This window comes from Schistocerca cancellata, chromosome 10, assembly GCF_023864275.1.
Source record: "Schistocerca cancellata isolate TAMUIC-IGC-003103 chromosome 10, iqSchCanc2.1, whole genome shotgun sequence".
NCBI lineage: Eukaryota > Metazoa > Arthropoda > Insecta > Orthoptera > Acrididae > Schistocerca > Schistocerca cancellata.
In genome coordinates, this window is record NC_064635.1 from 197,938,371 (window position 1) to 197,954,944 (window position 16,574).

General features: G+C 41.8%; 1 protein-coding gene across 1 annotated transcript in view; it reads left to right on the forward strand.

The window, feature by feature from the left end:
• The window catches only part of LOC126106257 (endothelin-converting enzyme homolog), a 593,945-nt gene that overhangs the window by 164,625 nt on the left and 412,746 nt on the right, over positions 1-16,574 (forward strand). The window contains exon 2 of the mRNA XM_049912482.1: positions 3,906-3,981. Within this exon, the coding sequence (XP_049768439.1) occupies positions 3,906-3,981 (76 nt within the window). The remainder of the gene's footprint in view (positions 1-3,905; positions 3,982-16,574) is intronic.

Genomic DNA, 16,574 nt, shown 5'->3' on the forward strand with positions numbered 1-16,574 from the left:
TAAGTCCCATAGTACTCAGAGCCATTTGAACCATATTGCTAGACACGCGCGTCATTTGGTGATGATCATGTGCTCAGCCGCCACTTTCGTCATGCTTGCCTCCCAGGTCCCCAGACCTCAGTCCGTGTGATTATTCGCTTTGGGGTTACCTGAAGTCGCAAGTGTATCGTGATCGACCGACATCTGTGGGGATGCTGAAAGACAACATCCGACGCCAATGCCTCACCATAATTTCGGACATGCTTTACAGTGCTGTTCACAACATTACTCCTCGACTACAGCTATTGTTGAGGAATGATGGTGGACATGTTGTGCATTTCCTGTAAAGAACATCATCTTTGCTTTGTCTTACTTTGTTATGCTAATTATTGCTATTCTGATCAGATGAAGCGCCATCTGTCGGACATTTTTTGAACTTTTGTATTTTTTTGGTTCTAATAAACCCCATGTCATTCCAAGCATGTGTGTAAATTTGTACCTCTCTATCTACATTATTCCGTGATTTATTCATTTTTCAAATTTATACTGACTTTTGGATCACCCGGTATATTTATATATTAAAAAATATATAGTTTAAATGTGGTTAAGCGTTTGTTACAGCAACATGTAAAACTCTGAAGTAAATCTAAAAGGTACGTTTTGAGATATTGACGATATACATGTATTAATGAATTAGGTACCTAAAAACACACTCGTGTTAGAATTCAACTTGTGTCAAAATTTCAAAGCAAATGGCCACCAAATTTCGAAGGATTAAAGACTTTGAACAAATCAACATTCACATTGTTGTAAGGTTCCCCCTTTTACTGCATCCATTATATATATACTCATGCTCATAAATTAAAGTGCAGAATGTGGTGCCACACAACATGGCACTAAACAAAACTGGCGCTAATAGCATAGGCACATAGGGAACACACACAACACAGATCTGTAAGTCCTCGGTATTGGTGATAAGTAGCGAAAACAGTCCAGAAACACATGTGCTACAAAACGCCACTGTTTCCTGCTCATGTACCCTGACATCAATATGGGACATGACCACCATGCACACGTACAAAGGCTGCACAACGGGTTGGCACACCCTGGATCAGGTGGTCGAGCAGCTGGTGGGGTATAGCCTCCCATTCTTGCACCATTGCCTCTCGGAGATCCTGAAGTGTCGTAGGGGTTTGAAGACGTGCAGCGCTACGTCGACCGAGAGCATACCAAACGTGCTCGATGGGGTTTAGGTCTGGATAACAGGCAGGCCACTCCATTTGCCTCATATCTTCTGTTTCAAGGTACTCCTCCACGATGGCAGATCGGTGGGGCCGTGCGTTATCATCTATCAGTAGGATGGTGGGACCCACTGCACCCTTGAAAAGGCGGACATACTGGTGCAAAATGACGTCCCGATACACCTGGCCTGTTACAGTTACTCTGTCGAAGACATGCAGGGGTGTACGTGCACCAATCGTAATCTCATCCTACACCATCAAAGCACTACCTCCATACAGGTCCTTTTCAAAGACATTAAGGGGTTGGTATCTGTTACCGGGTTCACGCGAGACGAAAACCCGGTGAGAATCACTGTTCAGACTATACCTGGACTCGTCCGTGAACATAGCCTGGGACCACTGTTCCAATGACCATGTACTGTGTTCTTGACACTAGGCTTTACGGGCTCTCCTGTGACCAGGGGTCAGTGGAATGCACCCTGCAGGCTTCCGGGCGAATAAACCATGTCTGTTCAGTCGTCTGTAGACTGTGTGTCCGGAGACAACTGTTCCAGTGGCTGCGGTAAGATCCCGAGCAAGGCTACCTGCAGTACTCCGTGGCCGTCTGCGGGCACTGATGGTGAGATATCGGTCTTGTGATGTTGTACACTGTGGACGTCCCGTACTGTAGCGCCTGGACACGTTTCCTGTCTGCTGGTATCGTTGCCATAATCACAGTTTGTGGCACACAGACGGCCCGTGCTACGACCTGTTGTGTTTGACCAGCCTCCAGTCGCACTAGTATTCTACCCTCCATAACGTCAATAATGTGTGTTTTTTTAGCCATTTTCAACAAACAGTCAGCATTAGCACGTCGGAATACGTATGCACACTTACTCGCTGCACCGTAGTCTGACATGCACCAACACACCTCTGCCAGTACCACCGTGTGACGACCGCAGGTCATACCCCGAGGTGATTTAAACCCGCAAATCGCCCATCAGAGCGTTGTTTCGCCGTGTATCAGCATTATCCTTAATTTATGAGCATGAGTGTATATACGTACCAGATGGCGTTCCAGTAGGCACATAAAAAGATTTAAACGTTTGAGCATTCGAATGCAATGTCGTGTCAAAATTTCAAAGCAAATGAGAACTGTCGGAGATTTGAGATTTTGAAGAAACGAGCATCTACGTTTGTACTTAAATAGAGAAATGTGATGTTTCTAGTAGCAAATCTCCGAAAGTTTTCGACTGATTGCCCTGAAACTTTGACACAACGTTCCATTGGTAAACACGCTTGCTTTATGAAACTTCCTGGCAGATTAAAACTGTGTGCCCGACCGAGACTCGAACTCGAGTTCGAGTCTCGGTCGGGCACACAGTTTTCATCTGCCAGGAAGTTTCATATCAGCGCACACTCCGCTGCAGAGTGAAAATCTCATTCTGGAAACATTCCCCAGGCTGCGGCTAAGCCATGTCTCCGCAATATCCTTTCTTTCAGGAGTGCTAGTTCTGCAAGGTTCGCAGGAGAGCTTCTGTAAAGTTTGGAAGGTAGGAGACGAGGTACTGGCAGAAGTAAAGCTGTGAGTACCGGGCCTGAGTCGTGCTTCGGTAGCTTAGTTGGTAGAGCACTTGCCCGCGAAAGGCAAAGGTGCCGAGTTCGAGTCTCGGTCGGGTACACAGTTTTAATCTGCCAGGAAGTTTCATATCAGCGCACACTCCGCTGCAGAGTGAAAATCTCATTCTGGAAACGCTTGCTTTAATTTGCCTATTTTTTAAAATGTATATAGTACATAAATTTATGTGCCTTTAATAACAGGGAAAAGTTGTCACAAAAAATCTCAAGAAGATACACACACACACACACACACACACACACACACACACACACACACTATTAAAAGAAATGGTTATCTGAAAATCCGCCTGTATTTCAATGCAATGTTTTGTCAGAGTTTGAAATTAATACGTCAATGGCTTTCGAAGATGCACTATTTTGAACAAACGAACATTTACATTTTTATTTATATAAATTCTAGGAAAACTCACCCCACTTAACATGTGTTTTGACGGAACTATGCAGACAAATTGTATCAATTCGAAATCGATAACTGTTCTTTTAAAACTACACCAAAACTCGTATTTTTAGCTGTTTGCTGCTCTGTGCCATCAAGTACTTGTGTTATAATAATTTCTATATATTAGTGCTTAGTACATCGCTTTAGCATAAATTTCAATAAATTACGATTCAGAAAAATGCATTTTTTTAAGAGCATTTATCAGAAAATTTGAGAAGAACATGCGTCTCGAAACTGATTTAAGAACTATAATAACTAAAAACTCTCGCAACTTTTGACTACATGAAAGTGCACTCACCACTATCGGTATTTCAGTTGGTACTACGACTGTAAACACAGGTCCGCAGACAATGCTATGCGAGTGTAAATTAGGCGAATTCTGTTCCCGCATCCGTTGCGGACCTCCAACGTCTCTGTTAGTTCTTTCTGAGTTGATGGTCATTCCCTAGCTCTGCTCTTATTTCAAGAAATAAGTCCCCCCGCAACATAACCTGAGAAGTTAAAAGGTAATTTAGTTGCCTTCGGCACAATTCGAAAACTGGTCTCAAACTAATCGTGTGTCCAGAAGGTAAAGGCGTTGTAGATAATCACTTTGCAATAGTAACCATTTTTTCCTTCTTTTTCAGGTTCAACCTCGACTATTTCCACCATAGGAGCATCCAGCCATGAAGATCTCATACCGGTCAACACAAGGGCCACTTAGTAAGTGTATTTCGTTCATATTATATAGGCAACGAATTTATGAGCAACATAGAAAGTATATTTATTTTAATTATTGAATTTTTAAAATTTGTTAATTTAGCACGTTCCGTGGGATCATGTGAGCCAAAGCGGATGGTCGTGGAACGAGTAAATAACTAATTAACATAAACGTATTCCAGACATTTTGTCGTTTGGAACATTGACCAACAAAGTAACAAAAAAATTTTTCTTCCTTAGATCTACAATTGGGCCATTATTTCGTCAAGTAAAAACAGGATTCGGTACCAAGTAAAAGCATCAGGCCATCCTACTAACAAAAATATCTTAGTGCACAGTTAAAATACCCGTTCACGTCTACATAAACACTCCGCAAATCACTTAATAGTGCATGATGACGGTTATATTTACCAGGTGGTTATAATTAAACTAGATCTACTAACAGAGGTACAGTGAGGGCTCAGATTATCGTATGGCAGCGAAGTTAGGTAGGTACTGTATTAACGTGGAACCGATGTATGCTGGAAAAAAGTTTGTAACACCATCACCGAACCAACCCGTATGCTGTCGACGTTTTATATTCCGCACACAGACGTTCAGAAAGGAATATTCTTTTGACAAATGTCTCTCTTTCAGAAATAACACTCTTGCATTTTTTATCCTCCCTATACCTGAAATAATCAATTATTTTTCTTCCCTACTACTTTTGACGTCTCCTTTCTTAGTCTAGTTACACCAGCGTCATATCTTCTGCACATGTTTCTTCCCATTACACCTGTTTTACTTCTGTTTATCATTTTATAAGCTCGCTTTCAGATGCACGTCGGAACACGCAGTACTGATTCTACGACATATTTTAGGAGACAGACTGAAGAAATACGAACCTACAGTTATAGTATTTGAAGAGTTAGGGAAACCGTTTGACAATGTTGAGTGGAATATCCTCTTTGAAAAACTGAACTCAGAGGAGGTAAAATACAGGAAAAGAAAAGTTACAACCTTGACAGAAACAAGACTGAAGCTATAAAACTCAATAGGTATGAAGTGGAAGCAGTGTTTAAGAAGGGAGTGAGACAGGGTTGTAGCCCATGTCCCATGTTACTCAGTCTGTACATTGAGATAGCTGTCAGAGAGACCAGGGACAAATTTCCAAAAGGAGTTCAGGGAGAAGAAATAAGAAACTTACGGTTTGCCTATAACGTAATTCTGTTAGAGACGGCACAGGACTTGAAAGTGGAGTTGAACAGAATGTGTAGTTCTTAAATTAAATGTTCCCTGAGATTTTAAAATCTCTAATTTGTTTACGATAACCTTGGAAGCTAAAGAAATGAATTAAAAATTGCGTTCCAGATAGGACTTGAACCTGGATCTTTTTGTTTACAAAGCAGATGTGCAGACCATTACACCATTACAGCATTATTGTCGATAGGCCTCGAACCTGGATCTTTTTGTTTACAAAGCAGATGTGCAGACCCTTACACCACCACAGCATTATTGTCAACAGACCTGCACTCCTCAACACAAAAACGAATTCACATCTCCCTTATATTGTCACTAATACCAGGGCTCTCCGACAATGGAATAGCACCCAAGCATTAAATTTGAGACCTACAGGATCGCATGTAATATATAGGACTTCCCCATTACTTCCGATGCTGGGGTGCTATTCCAATGTCGGAGAGCCCTGGTAATAGTGACAATATAAGGGGAGATGTGAATTCGTTTTTGTGTTGGAGGGGGTATTTGACTTGCGTAGTTCGTGCAGGTACAATGATCATAATGCTGTGGTGGTGTAATGGTCAGCATACCTGCCTACTAAACAAGAAGGCCCAGGTTCGAATTCCGGTCGCTGTAGACTTTTTAATTCACTTTTTCAGCTTCCAAAGTTAACATATAATGTATAGTGTCTAGAAAAAAGCTTATACACTCCTGGAAATGGAAAAAAGAACACATTGACACCGGTGTGTCAGACCCACCATACTTGTTCCGGACACTGCGACAGGGCTGTACAAGCAATGATAACACGCACGGCACAGCGGACACACCAGGAACCGCGGTGTTGGCCGTCGAATGGCGCTAGCTGCGCAGAATTTGTGCACCGCCGCCGTCAGTGTCAGCCAGTTTGCCGTGGCATACGGAGCTCCATCGCAGTCTTTAACACTGGTAGCATGCCGCGACAGCGTGGACGTGAACCGTATGTGCAGTTGACGGACTTTGAGCGAGGGCGTATAGTGGGCATGCGGGAGGCCGGGTGGACGTACCGCCGAATTGCTCAACACGTGGGGCGTGAGGTCTCCACAGTACATCGAGCCAGAATGATGTACACCAACGAAGAGAAAGCAGAAATGCTACTCGTCTATGGGGAATGTAAGTTAGCAGAAAAGTAATTGCAATACTGTTTTGCTATGTATGAGTACATTTAGTATAGTAGTTACGATCCTTTTAAATACTTTTGTGTAGAGTAGGCATACAGTATAGACTGTCCTTCCTACAAACTGCATCGAATAACGTATCCTTTTTGCCGGCCGCGGTGGTCTAGCGGTTCTGGCGCTGCAGTTCGGAACCGCGGGACTACTATGGCCGCAGGTTCGAATCCTGCCTCGGGCATGGGTGTGTGTGATGTCCTTAGGTTAGCTAGATTTAAGTAGTTCTAAGTTCTAGGGGACTTATGACCTAACATGTTGAGTCCCATAGTGCTCAGAGCCAACGTATCCTTTACTGTTGTTGTTGTTGAAGGTAGGCGCAATGCTACACAGGTAGCGGAACTGATATCCTGACAAGAACCCACCTTCACGACGGATGTTTCTCGTCCTGTTGCGACGCTTCCGGAAACGGGAAGTTTCAACCCAAGACAACGCAATCGTCGAAGCACTCGCACAGACAAAGCTGCCGAAGTTACTGTTCTCGTTTCCGTTGCTATGAATCCACATGTGAGCACACGGCAGCTTGAACACTAGATTAGCATTCATAACACCAGTGCACATCGTATTCTTACACGTCACCAGTTCCATCCTTACCATGTACACCTACATCAACAATTACATGGGAATAGTTTCCAGAATCGTGTACAGTTGTGTCAATGGGCACAGCAGCATATCCTTGCCAACCCGAACTTCTCCAATGTTCTACTGACCGGTCAACGTTCCTTCTCAAACGAAGGACAGGTAAATACAAGGAACATGTGTTACTGGTCCAGCGACAACCCACGATGGCTTAGACAGATGGAACATCAGTATCTATGGAGAGTTAACGTTTGGTGTGGGATGCTTGGTACTACAATTATTGCCCCTTATTTCATCAATGGTAGTCTAAACGGCACAGCGTATGCCAACTTCCTCAGGCGAATTCTTCCACCTCCTCTGGATGAAGTACCGCTAAGAGCCAGAATTCTTAGGTGGTATCAACACGATGGATGTCCAGCACATACGCCTTGCGTGCACGTCGTGTTCTGAACCTAAGGTACCCTGCCAGATGGATTGGTCGAGGAGGAACAGTTACTTCGCCTGCTAGGTCTCCTGATTTAAATCCTCTGGCATTTTTTTTGGGGGGAGGGGGGAAGGGAGGAAGGGATGCATTAAAGACGTTGTCTATCGAGATATTCCAACGACTCCAGACGAGATGCAGGAACGTATCGTGCTTGCTTGTAGTTCTCTTCAGCAGGCAACACTGGAAGCAGCAAATAATTCTTTCAGTCAACGAGTACACCAGCGTGCCGGTGTCCAGGGTCACCACTCTGACCACCTCCTGGGCCATGGTACAGGAGAGTCAAAGTCAATTTTATGTTACGTTTTTACTTGGTTTTCATTTGTTTTCTGACAACTCCAGCAAGTGGATAAGTTTGTGATCCCAGGCTCAAAGTGAATGTTGTGTTATGTAATTAATAACGTTGTGTTTCAGTGAATGGTACACTGTGATACATTTTTGAATAGGTCGTTAGGAGAATAAATGAATTACCGAATAAAAAATACAGGATGCCATTTAAAAAATTCATACCACTGTTCATATCTTTGTAAAAAACGAAGCTACAACGAAGGCCATCATGCTGATTGATGTCGCCATGAGGGCTAAAGATAAGAAGATTAGATTAGATTAGATTAGTTATTCGTTCCATAGATACATGTTGAGGAGATCCTCGTGGATGTGGAACATGTCACTTTTTTTTAAAGCTGAAATAACAATACTAATAGTATGAATATATACAATACATCGTTTATTTCTATTAAAAAATTCGTCAATGGAGTAGAAGGAGTTGGCCACTGGTAAGTCTTTCAGGCTCCTTTAAACTGATCTTTACTTGTAACTAAATTTTTTATGTTTGCTGGCAAATTATTGAAGATGAGTGTTCCTGAGTAGTGGACCCCTTTTTGAATTAAAGTAAGTGCTTTTAAGTCCTTGTGTAGATCTTTTTTGTTCCTGGTACTGTATGTATGAACTGAGCTGTTTGTTGGAAAAAGAGATATATTATTTAGGACAAATTTCATTAAGGAGTAAATATACTGAGAGGCAGTAGTTAGTATACCTAGTACTTTGAAGAGGTTTTACAGGACGTCCGTGAATTTACTCCAGAAATAATACGTATTACACGCTTTTGGACTCTGAAAACTTTTGTTTGACTTGAAGACTTACCCCAAAATGTTATACCATATGACAGTATGGAATGAAAGCAGGCAAAGTATGCAAGCTTTTTCACTTTTATGTCGCCTATGTCTGCTAACACTCGAATTGCAAATACAGATTTGTTAAGGCGTTTCTGCAGTTCTGTGGTGTGCTCCTTCCAACTGAATTTATTATCAAGTTGTAATCCCAGGAATTTAAGACTGTCAACCTCTTCTATCTGCTCTTCTTCGTACTTTATGCATATGCTGGGTGGAAACCTCTTACAGGTTCTGAATTGCATATAGTGAGTCTTTTCGAAGTTTAATGTCAGTGAGTTGGCTTTAAACCATTTATTAATATCCATGAAAATATCATTAGCAGATCTTTCTAGAACTACACTCGACATACTGTTTATTGCAATAGTTGTGTCATCTGCAAACAAAAGGAACTCGGCTTCTGGCAGTGTAACTGATGAGAGATCATTAATGTACACAATAAAAAGCAATGGCCCTAAGATGGATCCTTGTGGGACACCACATGTAATTTCTTCCCATTCTGATGATGACTGATGACTTAATTCACTAGTCCCTTGCACTGACACCCTTTGTTTCCTGTTAGCGAGGTATGACTTGAACCATTTTGCAGCACTGCCTGTGACACAATACAATTCTAATTTATTTAAAAGAATGTTGTGGTTTACACAGTTGAGTGCCTTTGACAAATCACAGAAAATACCTGCTGCTTGTAACTTGTTATTTAATGAATTAAGTACATTTTCACTGTAGGTGTAAATAGCCTTTTCGATATCAGAACCCTTCAGAAATCCAAACTGTGTTCTTGATAATATGTTATTTGTGCTCAGATGGTTGAGAAGCTGCCTGTACATTACTTTTTCTAAAATTTTTGAGAATGCTGGCAAAAGTGAAATCACTCTGTAGTTTGATGGCATCTCTTTATCCCCTTTCTTGAATAGAGGCTTAACATCTGCATATTTCAGCCACTCAGGAAATGTCCCAGTTATAATTGACTGGTTACACAACTAACGTAGAATTGTACTAAACTCACAAGAACATGCCTTAATTAACTTTGTTGATATTTCATCGTAACGACTAGAATGCGTTGTTTTTAAAGATTTAATTATGGATGTTATTTCTTTTGGTGAAGTGAGTGACATATTCATGTACCTGAAGCTATTTGTAAAGGCTAGTTTCAGATATTCAAGGGCATTATTTACTGATCCTGACAGTCCCATTCTATCAGTAACGGATATAAAGTACTTGTTAAATAGATTTGCCACACTATGCCCATCGGTTACTAATGCGTCATCTACCCTTAGTGCTACTTGCACCTGTTCCTTTCTGGTTCTACCAGTCTCCTCTTTCACTATATCCTATATTGTTTTTATTTTGTTCCATGACATTGCTATCTTCTTCTCGTAGTGTATTTGTTTAGATGTCTGAATTACTTTTTTTTATATTTTACAGTATTCCTTGTATTTAGCTAAATCATCAGCATTGGGGCTATTCTTGGTCGACAGATACATTTTCCTGTTTGTCTTACAGGAAATCTTTATTCCTTGTGTGATCCATGGTTTTATTATAGACTTCTGATTTGAGTAACTTTTAGAGGAAAACAGTTTTCAAACATGGTACTGACATTGTTCATGAATGTGTTATATTTTTCACTCATGTCATGAGCACTATAAACATCTTTCCAGTTCATATCTTTGAGCAGTTTTCTAAAACACTCAATTTTTGGTTGATTGAATACTCTCCTGTACTCAGATTTAGCAGTATTGATAATCTGCTTAGAATTTACATCTAAAACAAGGAGCTGCATGTCATGATCTGATAGTCCATTTATTACAGGTTTTATGATATGATTTTGTTCCTTCGATTTGTCTATAAAAATGTTATCAATGGCTGTCCTTGAGGATTTAGTGATCCTAGTTGGAAAGTTTACTGTGTGAGTTAGATTGAAAGACAACATTACTAACTGCAGTAAATGTTTACTGGAAGATTGAATTAGAAAATCTGTATTAAAGACACCAGCAATCAAAATTTCTTTGTATCTTCCTGTTAAATAACCCAAAAAAGCTTCTAGATGATTTATGAATAGATTATAATTTCCTGCAGGTGCTCGGTAAATCGTTACTATTATATAGGATCTGTTATGGAACTCTACTTCTGTTGCACATGCTTCTAGATGCTGCTCTAAACAGAATTTATTAATGTCAATGTTCTTGAATTTATGGAAGCTTTTAATAAATGTTGGAACTCCTCCTCCATCCATATCTACTCTGCAGAAGTGGGAAGCTAGCTTAAATCCTGAAATGTCTAACATATCTATACCAGTGGTCACTTGATGTTCAGAGAGGCGGATTATGTCAATTTGGTTAGATGAATTCATTCATCGATACAAATGAGTAGTTCGTCAACTTTATTTCTGAGTCCCGGAATGTTCTGGTGTAATAAAGATAACTGATACTGCATACTAATGGGATTATAACTGCTTTGGTGAAGACGAACTGGCAGTTTCTGATTACTTTCTGTTAAACATTGTTTAAATGGAGGCTGTATGCTAAAATCTGACTCCTGTTCATCTGTTTTCTCAAACAGAGTGTGTCTGCCAATCTCTCTTAAAACTCGTTTTCTTTCCCCCCTTCCCTATCCTAGAAAAGGCACCCCTCTGACACCTGTTACCACTGGTATTTTACCACTTGTGACAGTGCCCCACCTTAAGTTTTCTGCGATCAACCCAGACAGTTTTCCCTTCCCTTTCCTATTGAGGTGAAGGCCATGCCTAGTGTAGTCCCACCTATCAATAGCATCCACAGGAATCAAACCAATATGGGACCCTATATCCATCCTAAGCAGCCACTCCAACTCCAAATTCACCCTCCCTATAGAAGAGTTCAAATGAGGCCGATCATGGCGTCTCAACACAGACACAAATACCACACCTGTATGCTTCGTTGCTGATGCTATCTTCACCAGGTCACTCTTTATGGAATATTCAAGAGTCTCTGTCAATGCTGTTTCCCAGACCACCCACTATAACCACGTTATCCTCCTTCGTGAAATCCTTGCATAAAGAACCTACATCCTCCGTTACCTGACCCAGATCTGCACTAGGCTTGAAAAAGTTTGTGAGCTAGTACTCTGGACCTAGATTTTCCTGCAGTAGTTGGCCAACACCTCTACCATGGGAACTACCTAACAACAGAACTTTCTTTCTCTTTACAAATTTCCCTACCTTTTTCAAGTCTTTGAAAGCTTGTTGTGCCCTTTCTACAGCTTCAGCTACATGAGGCTCATCCGATTCTGACTGAGGCAACAGGTCAAATCTATTTTCAAGATTTATCACAAAGCTGTCTGATGCTCTCCTTTGCCTGTTCCCCGTATTACCTGTTGCCACTTCCCATCTCTGTTCACCCTTCTCCCTCTTTAACCCGTACATATCCTCCCTTGCCTTGTCTAGGTCAGCTTGAAGAGCTGCAATTTTCCCTTCCTGTTCCAGTATTTTCCTATCTCTACTGCAGATCTTACAATACCACTGGTGAGCCTCATTTATGTCCCCATTTCCCACGCCACTACATTCGCCCCAATGAAAGAAACTACAGCACCCATCACACCACACCCCGGAACCAACGATCCTACGGCATGTCACACACTTCTCACTCATGGCAAAAACAGAAATCGTATAAACTGATTTAAGTACTGACTAATACGTAAACAAAGGACCCTAGAAACTATTCAGGCAGATATAAATAAATTGAACGAGTAATGAATAAAAAAACTGGTGATTACATATAGTTTAAGTCACTGTTTACTTACGATACGCACGTGTGAAATTAAGCCTAAAATCTGTGCTATAGGCGCGAGAAGGAAAATAAAGTACTTACCCCGATTAATCTTATTTAACACTTCACTAACACTTCCACTAATTTAACAACACTTATAATATATTTATACCAACTGGAAACGTTTACCTATAAGTTTAAATTAGGCCTAGGATTCGTGCTACGGGCGCGAGAAGAAAAATACGCTTCTTACACCGTTTAATCTTATTTTATACTTCACTAACACTTCCATTAATTTAACAACAATTATATTATATTTATAACACCTGTAGACTTTTAAAAATAGCTTAATAACAACGCTTTTTATAATTATTTAGTGCAGCAAATACTCGAAGAGTCCGCGTCGGCGCAGTGTTGCCAACACAGAAAAGAACATTTGTTTGAAACATTTAGTAATTTGCATCTGGGCAAACAGCTGTTTAGGGTAGTCAAGATAAATGGAACACCCTGTATAAATCACACATACTAGAAAAGGTATCTGAAAAGTATAGTTTCATTTGATTTAATCTGATCTGACTAGGTCCATCAGGCCTTCTCTTACTTTGTATCAGGGTTTCATGCAAACAGTAACTCTTTAATATCATAGTTACCTAAGAAATCACAATTTAAATATGACAAGTAGTATTAAAATGATTTGAGTGTCTATAGTGACAATGGGAATCAATAATACTATGAACTAATAAACATAATATTGGCAGTACTTCTGCAACTGCTGCTGCTGCCACTAATAATAATAATAGTAATAATAACGACCATAATATCAATAATTATAGTGACAGATATAAAAATTATTTGTATATGTACAAAATAGGTATTTTCTGGTATAGGTAGTTATGAGTAAAGGAAATTTACGGAGACTGCAGCAGCTAGGAATACTGGGAAATATGAACGATCTGGTTGAAAACAAGGATGTACAGGGTTAACGAGTGCATACAGGGACAATGGTATAGTCTTACTTCCCTCATCAGTTATTCTGCTGCCAGAATAACGAAACTCATCTACTGCTTTTAGGGTACCGTTTCCTAATCTAATTTCCTCACCATCACGTATTTGATTGGAGTACATTCCATTATACTGGTTTTACTTTTGTTGGTGATGATCTACACTCCTGGAAATTGAAATAAGAACACCGTGAATTCATTGTCCCAGGAAGGGGAAACTTTATTGACACATTCCTGGGTTCAGATACATCACATGATCACACTGACAGAACCACAGGCACATAGACACAGGCAACAGAGCATGTACAATGTCGGCACTAGTACAGTGTATATCCACCTTTCGCAGCAATGCAGGCTGCTATTCTCCCATGGAGACGATCGTGGAGATGCTGGATGTAGTCCTGTGGAACGGCTTGCCATGCCATTTCCACCTGGCGCCTCAGTTGGACCAGCGTTCGTGCTGGACGTGCAGACCGCGTGAGACGACGCTTCATCCAGTCCCAAACATGCTCAATGGGGGACAGATCCGGAGATCTTGCTGGCCAGGGTAGTTGACTTACACCTTCTAGAGCACGTTGGGTGGCACGGGATACATGCGGACGTGCATTGTCCTGTTGGAACAGCAAGTTCCCTTGCCGGTCTAGGAATGGTAGAACGATGGGTTCGATGACGGTTTGGATGTACCGTGCACTATTCAGTGTCCCCTCGACGATCACCAGTGGTGTACGGCCAGTGTAGGAAATCGCTCCCCACACCATGATGCCGGGTGTTGGCCCTGTGTGCCTCGGTCGTATGCAGTCCTGATTGTGGCGCTCACCTGCACGGCGCCAAACACGCATACGACCATCATTGGCACCAAGGCAGAAGCGACTCTCATCGCTGAAGACGACACGTCTCCATTCGTCCCTCCATTCACGCCTGTCGCGACACCACTGGAGGCGGGCTGCACGATGTTGGGGCGTGAGCGGAAGACGGCCTAACGGTGTGCGGGACCGTAGCCCAGCTTCATGGAGACGGTTGCGAATGGTCCTCGCCGATACCCCAGGAGCAACAGTGTCCCTAATTTGCTGGGAAGTGGCGGTGCGGTCCCCTACGGCACTGCGTAGGATCCTACGGTCTTGGCGTGCATCCGTGCGTCGCTGCGGTCCGGTCCCAGGTCGACGGGCACGTGCACCTTCCGCCGACCACTGGCGTTGAATTCGTTTTTGTGTTGGAGGGGGTATTTGACTTGCGTAGTTCGTGCAGGTACAATGATCATAATGCTGTGGTGGTGTAATGGTCAGCATACCTGCCTACTAAACAAGAAGGCCCAGGTTCGAATTCCGGTCGCTGTAGACTTTTTAATTCACTTTTTCAGCTTCCAAAGTTAACATATAATGTATAGTGTCTAGAAAAAAGCTTATACACTCCTGGAAATGGAAAAAAGAACACATTGACACCGGTGTGTCAGACCCACCATACTTGTTCAGTTCCGCTACCTGTGTAGCATTGCGCCTACCTTCAACAACAACAACAGTAAAGGATACGTTGGCTCTGAGCACTATGGGACTCAACATGTTAGGTCATAAGTCCCCTAGAACTTAGAACTACTTAAATCTAGCTAACCTAAGGACATCACACACACCCATGCCCGAGGCAGGATTCGAACCTGCGGCCATAGTAGTCCCGCGGTTCCGAACTGCAGCGCCAGAACCGCTAGACCACCGCGGCCGGCAAAAAGGATACGTTATTCGATGCAGTTTGTAGGAAGGACAGTCTATACTGTATGCCTACTCTACACAAAAGTATTTAAAAGGATCGTAACTACTATACTAAATGTACTCATACATAGCAAAACAGTATTGCAATTACTTTTCTGCTAACTTACATTCCCCATAGACGAGTAGCATTTCTGCTTTCTCTTCGTTGGTGTACATCATTCTCAGACAACTCTTTAACTGACGATGGTTGACGGAACGACGGGTTGCATTCTACTTATATTTGTCCTCTGCCAACGTCAGCAGGTGGATGTGTTCCATTATCCTGAGTACCTGCAACAAGCGGTGGGAGCGTCAACGTCAGTGTTGTGTTACGTAATTCATAACGTTGTGTTCAGTGAATGGTACACCGTGATACATTTTTGAATAGGTCTTTAGGAGAGGAAATGAATTACTGAATAAAAAATACAGGATGCCATTTAAAAAAGCCATACCGCTGTTCATATCTTTGTAAAAAAACAAAAGTACAACGAAGTCAATCATGCTGATTGATGTCCTCCTGACGACTAAAGAACATCAGCTTCAAACATTTTGTAATTTGCATCTGGGCAAACAGTTATTTAGGGTGATCATGATAAATGGGACACCCTGTATATGCAGACTGAAACGGTGAATGAAAACTTGTACCAAGGCTGAGAATCGAAACCGGGTCTCCCGCTCACTGAAATGATGTGCCAACCACTACGCCATGCTGGCACAGTGGCTCTGCACAGCTGCATGGATTACTCTAGCATGCCTTCCTCCTCAGTCCAAGTTTCCATTCACTTTTGAATAACAAGTGGTCTGAGGTGAGAATGCGAATTCGCTTGAGGAAGCGCACTAGGGTAGTCCGTACAGCTGTGCAAAGCCACTGTGTCAGGACGGCGTAGTGGTTAGCAGGTCTTTCCAGTGAGTAGGAGACTCGGTTTCGAATCCCGACCTCAGCATAAGTTTTTATTTGTCACTTCAGTCCACATATATGCATCATATAAATAAATTAACTAAATAGCTAAAAAATTAAATGCAGAAATACGTAGTATGAAAAACATTTCTGACACATAAACATTTGACAACATCAACGATAAATTTCAATGTTGCGAAGTTCTTTCTGAATGTATTTGTCAGGAGCAGGTCCTTTGCTGAAGTGGAGTTCGGATCATAAGGAGACCAGACAACATGAGAATAGATGCTTTTCAACTATGACCCTACAGAAGAATTCTGAGGTTTACATGGGAGGACTGAAAAACTAATGAGGAAGAACTGGACGAAAATGGGGGGGAAGAAAGAAATTTGTGATACAGTGTGACAAAAAGTATTGATTTGTTGATAGAACATGTTCTGAGGTAATAAGGAGTAGTGAATATGGTAGTCGGGTAGAAGGCTGAAGCGTGGAAGGCAAAAATTGTAGAAGGAGGCTAAAGATTGAATGTCGCGAGCAGGTGCAGATGGACATTGGACGTT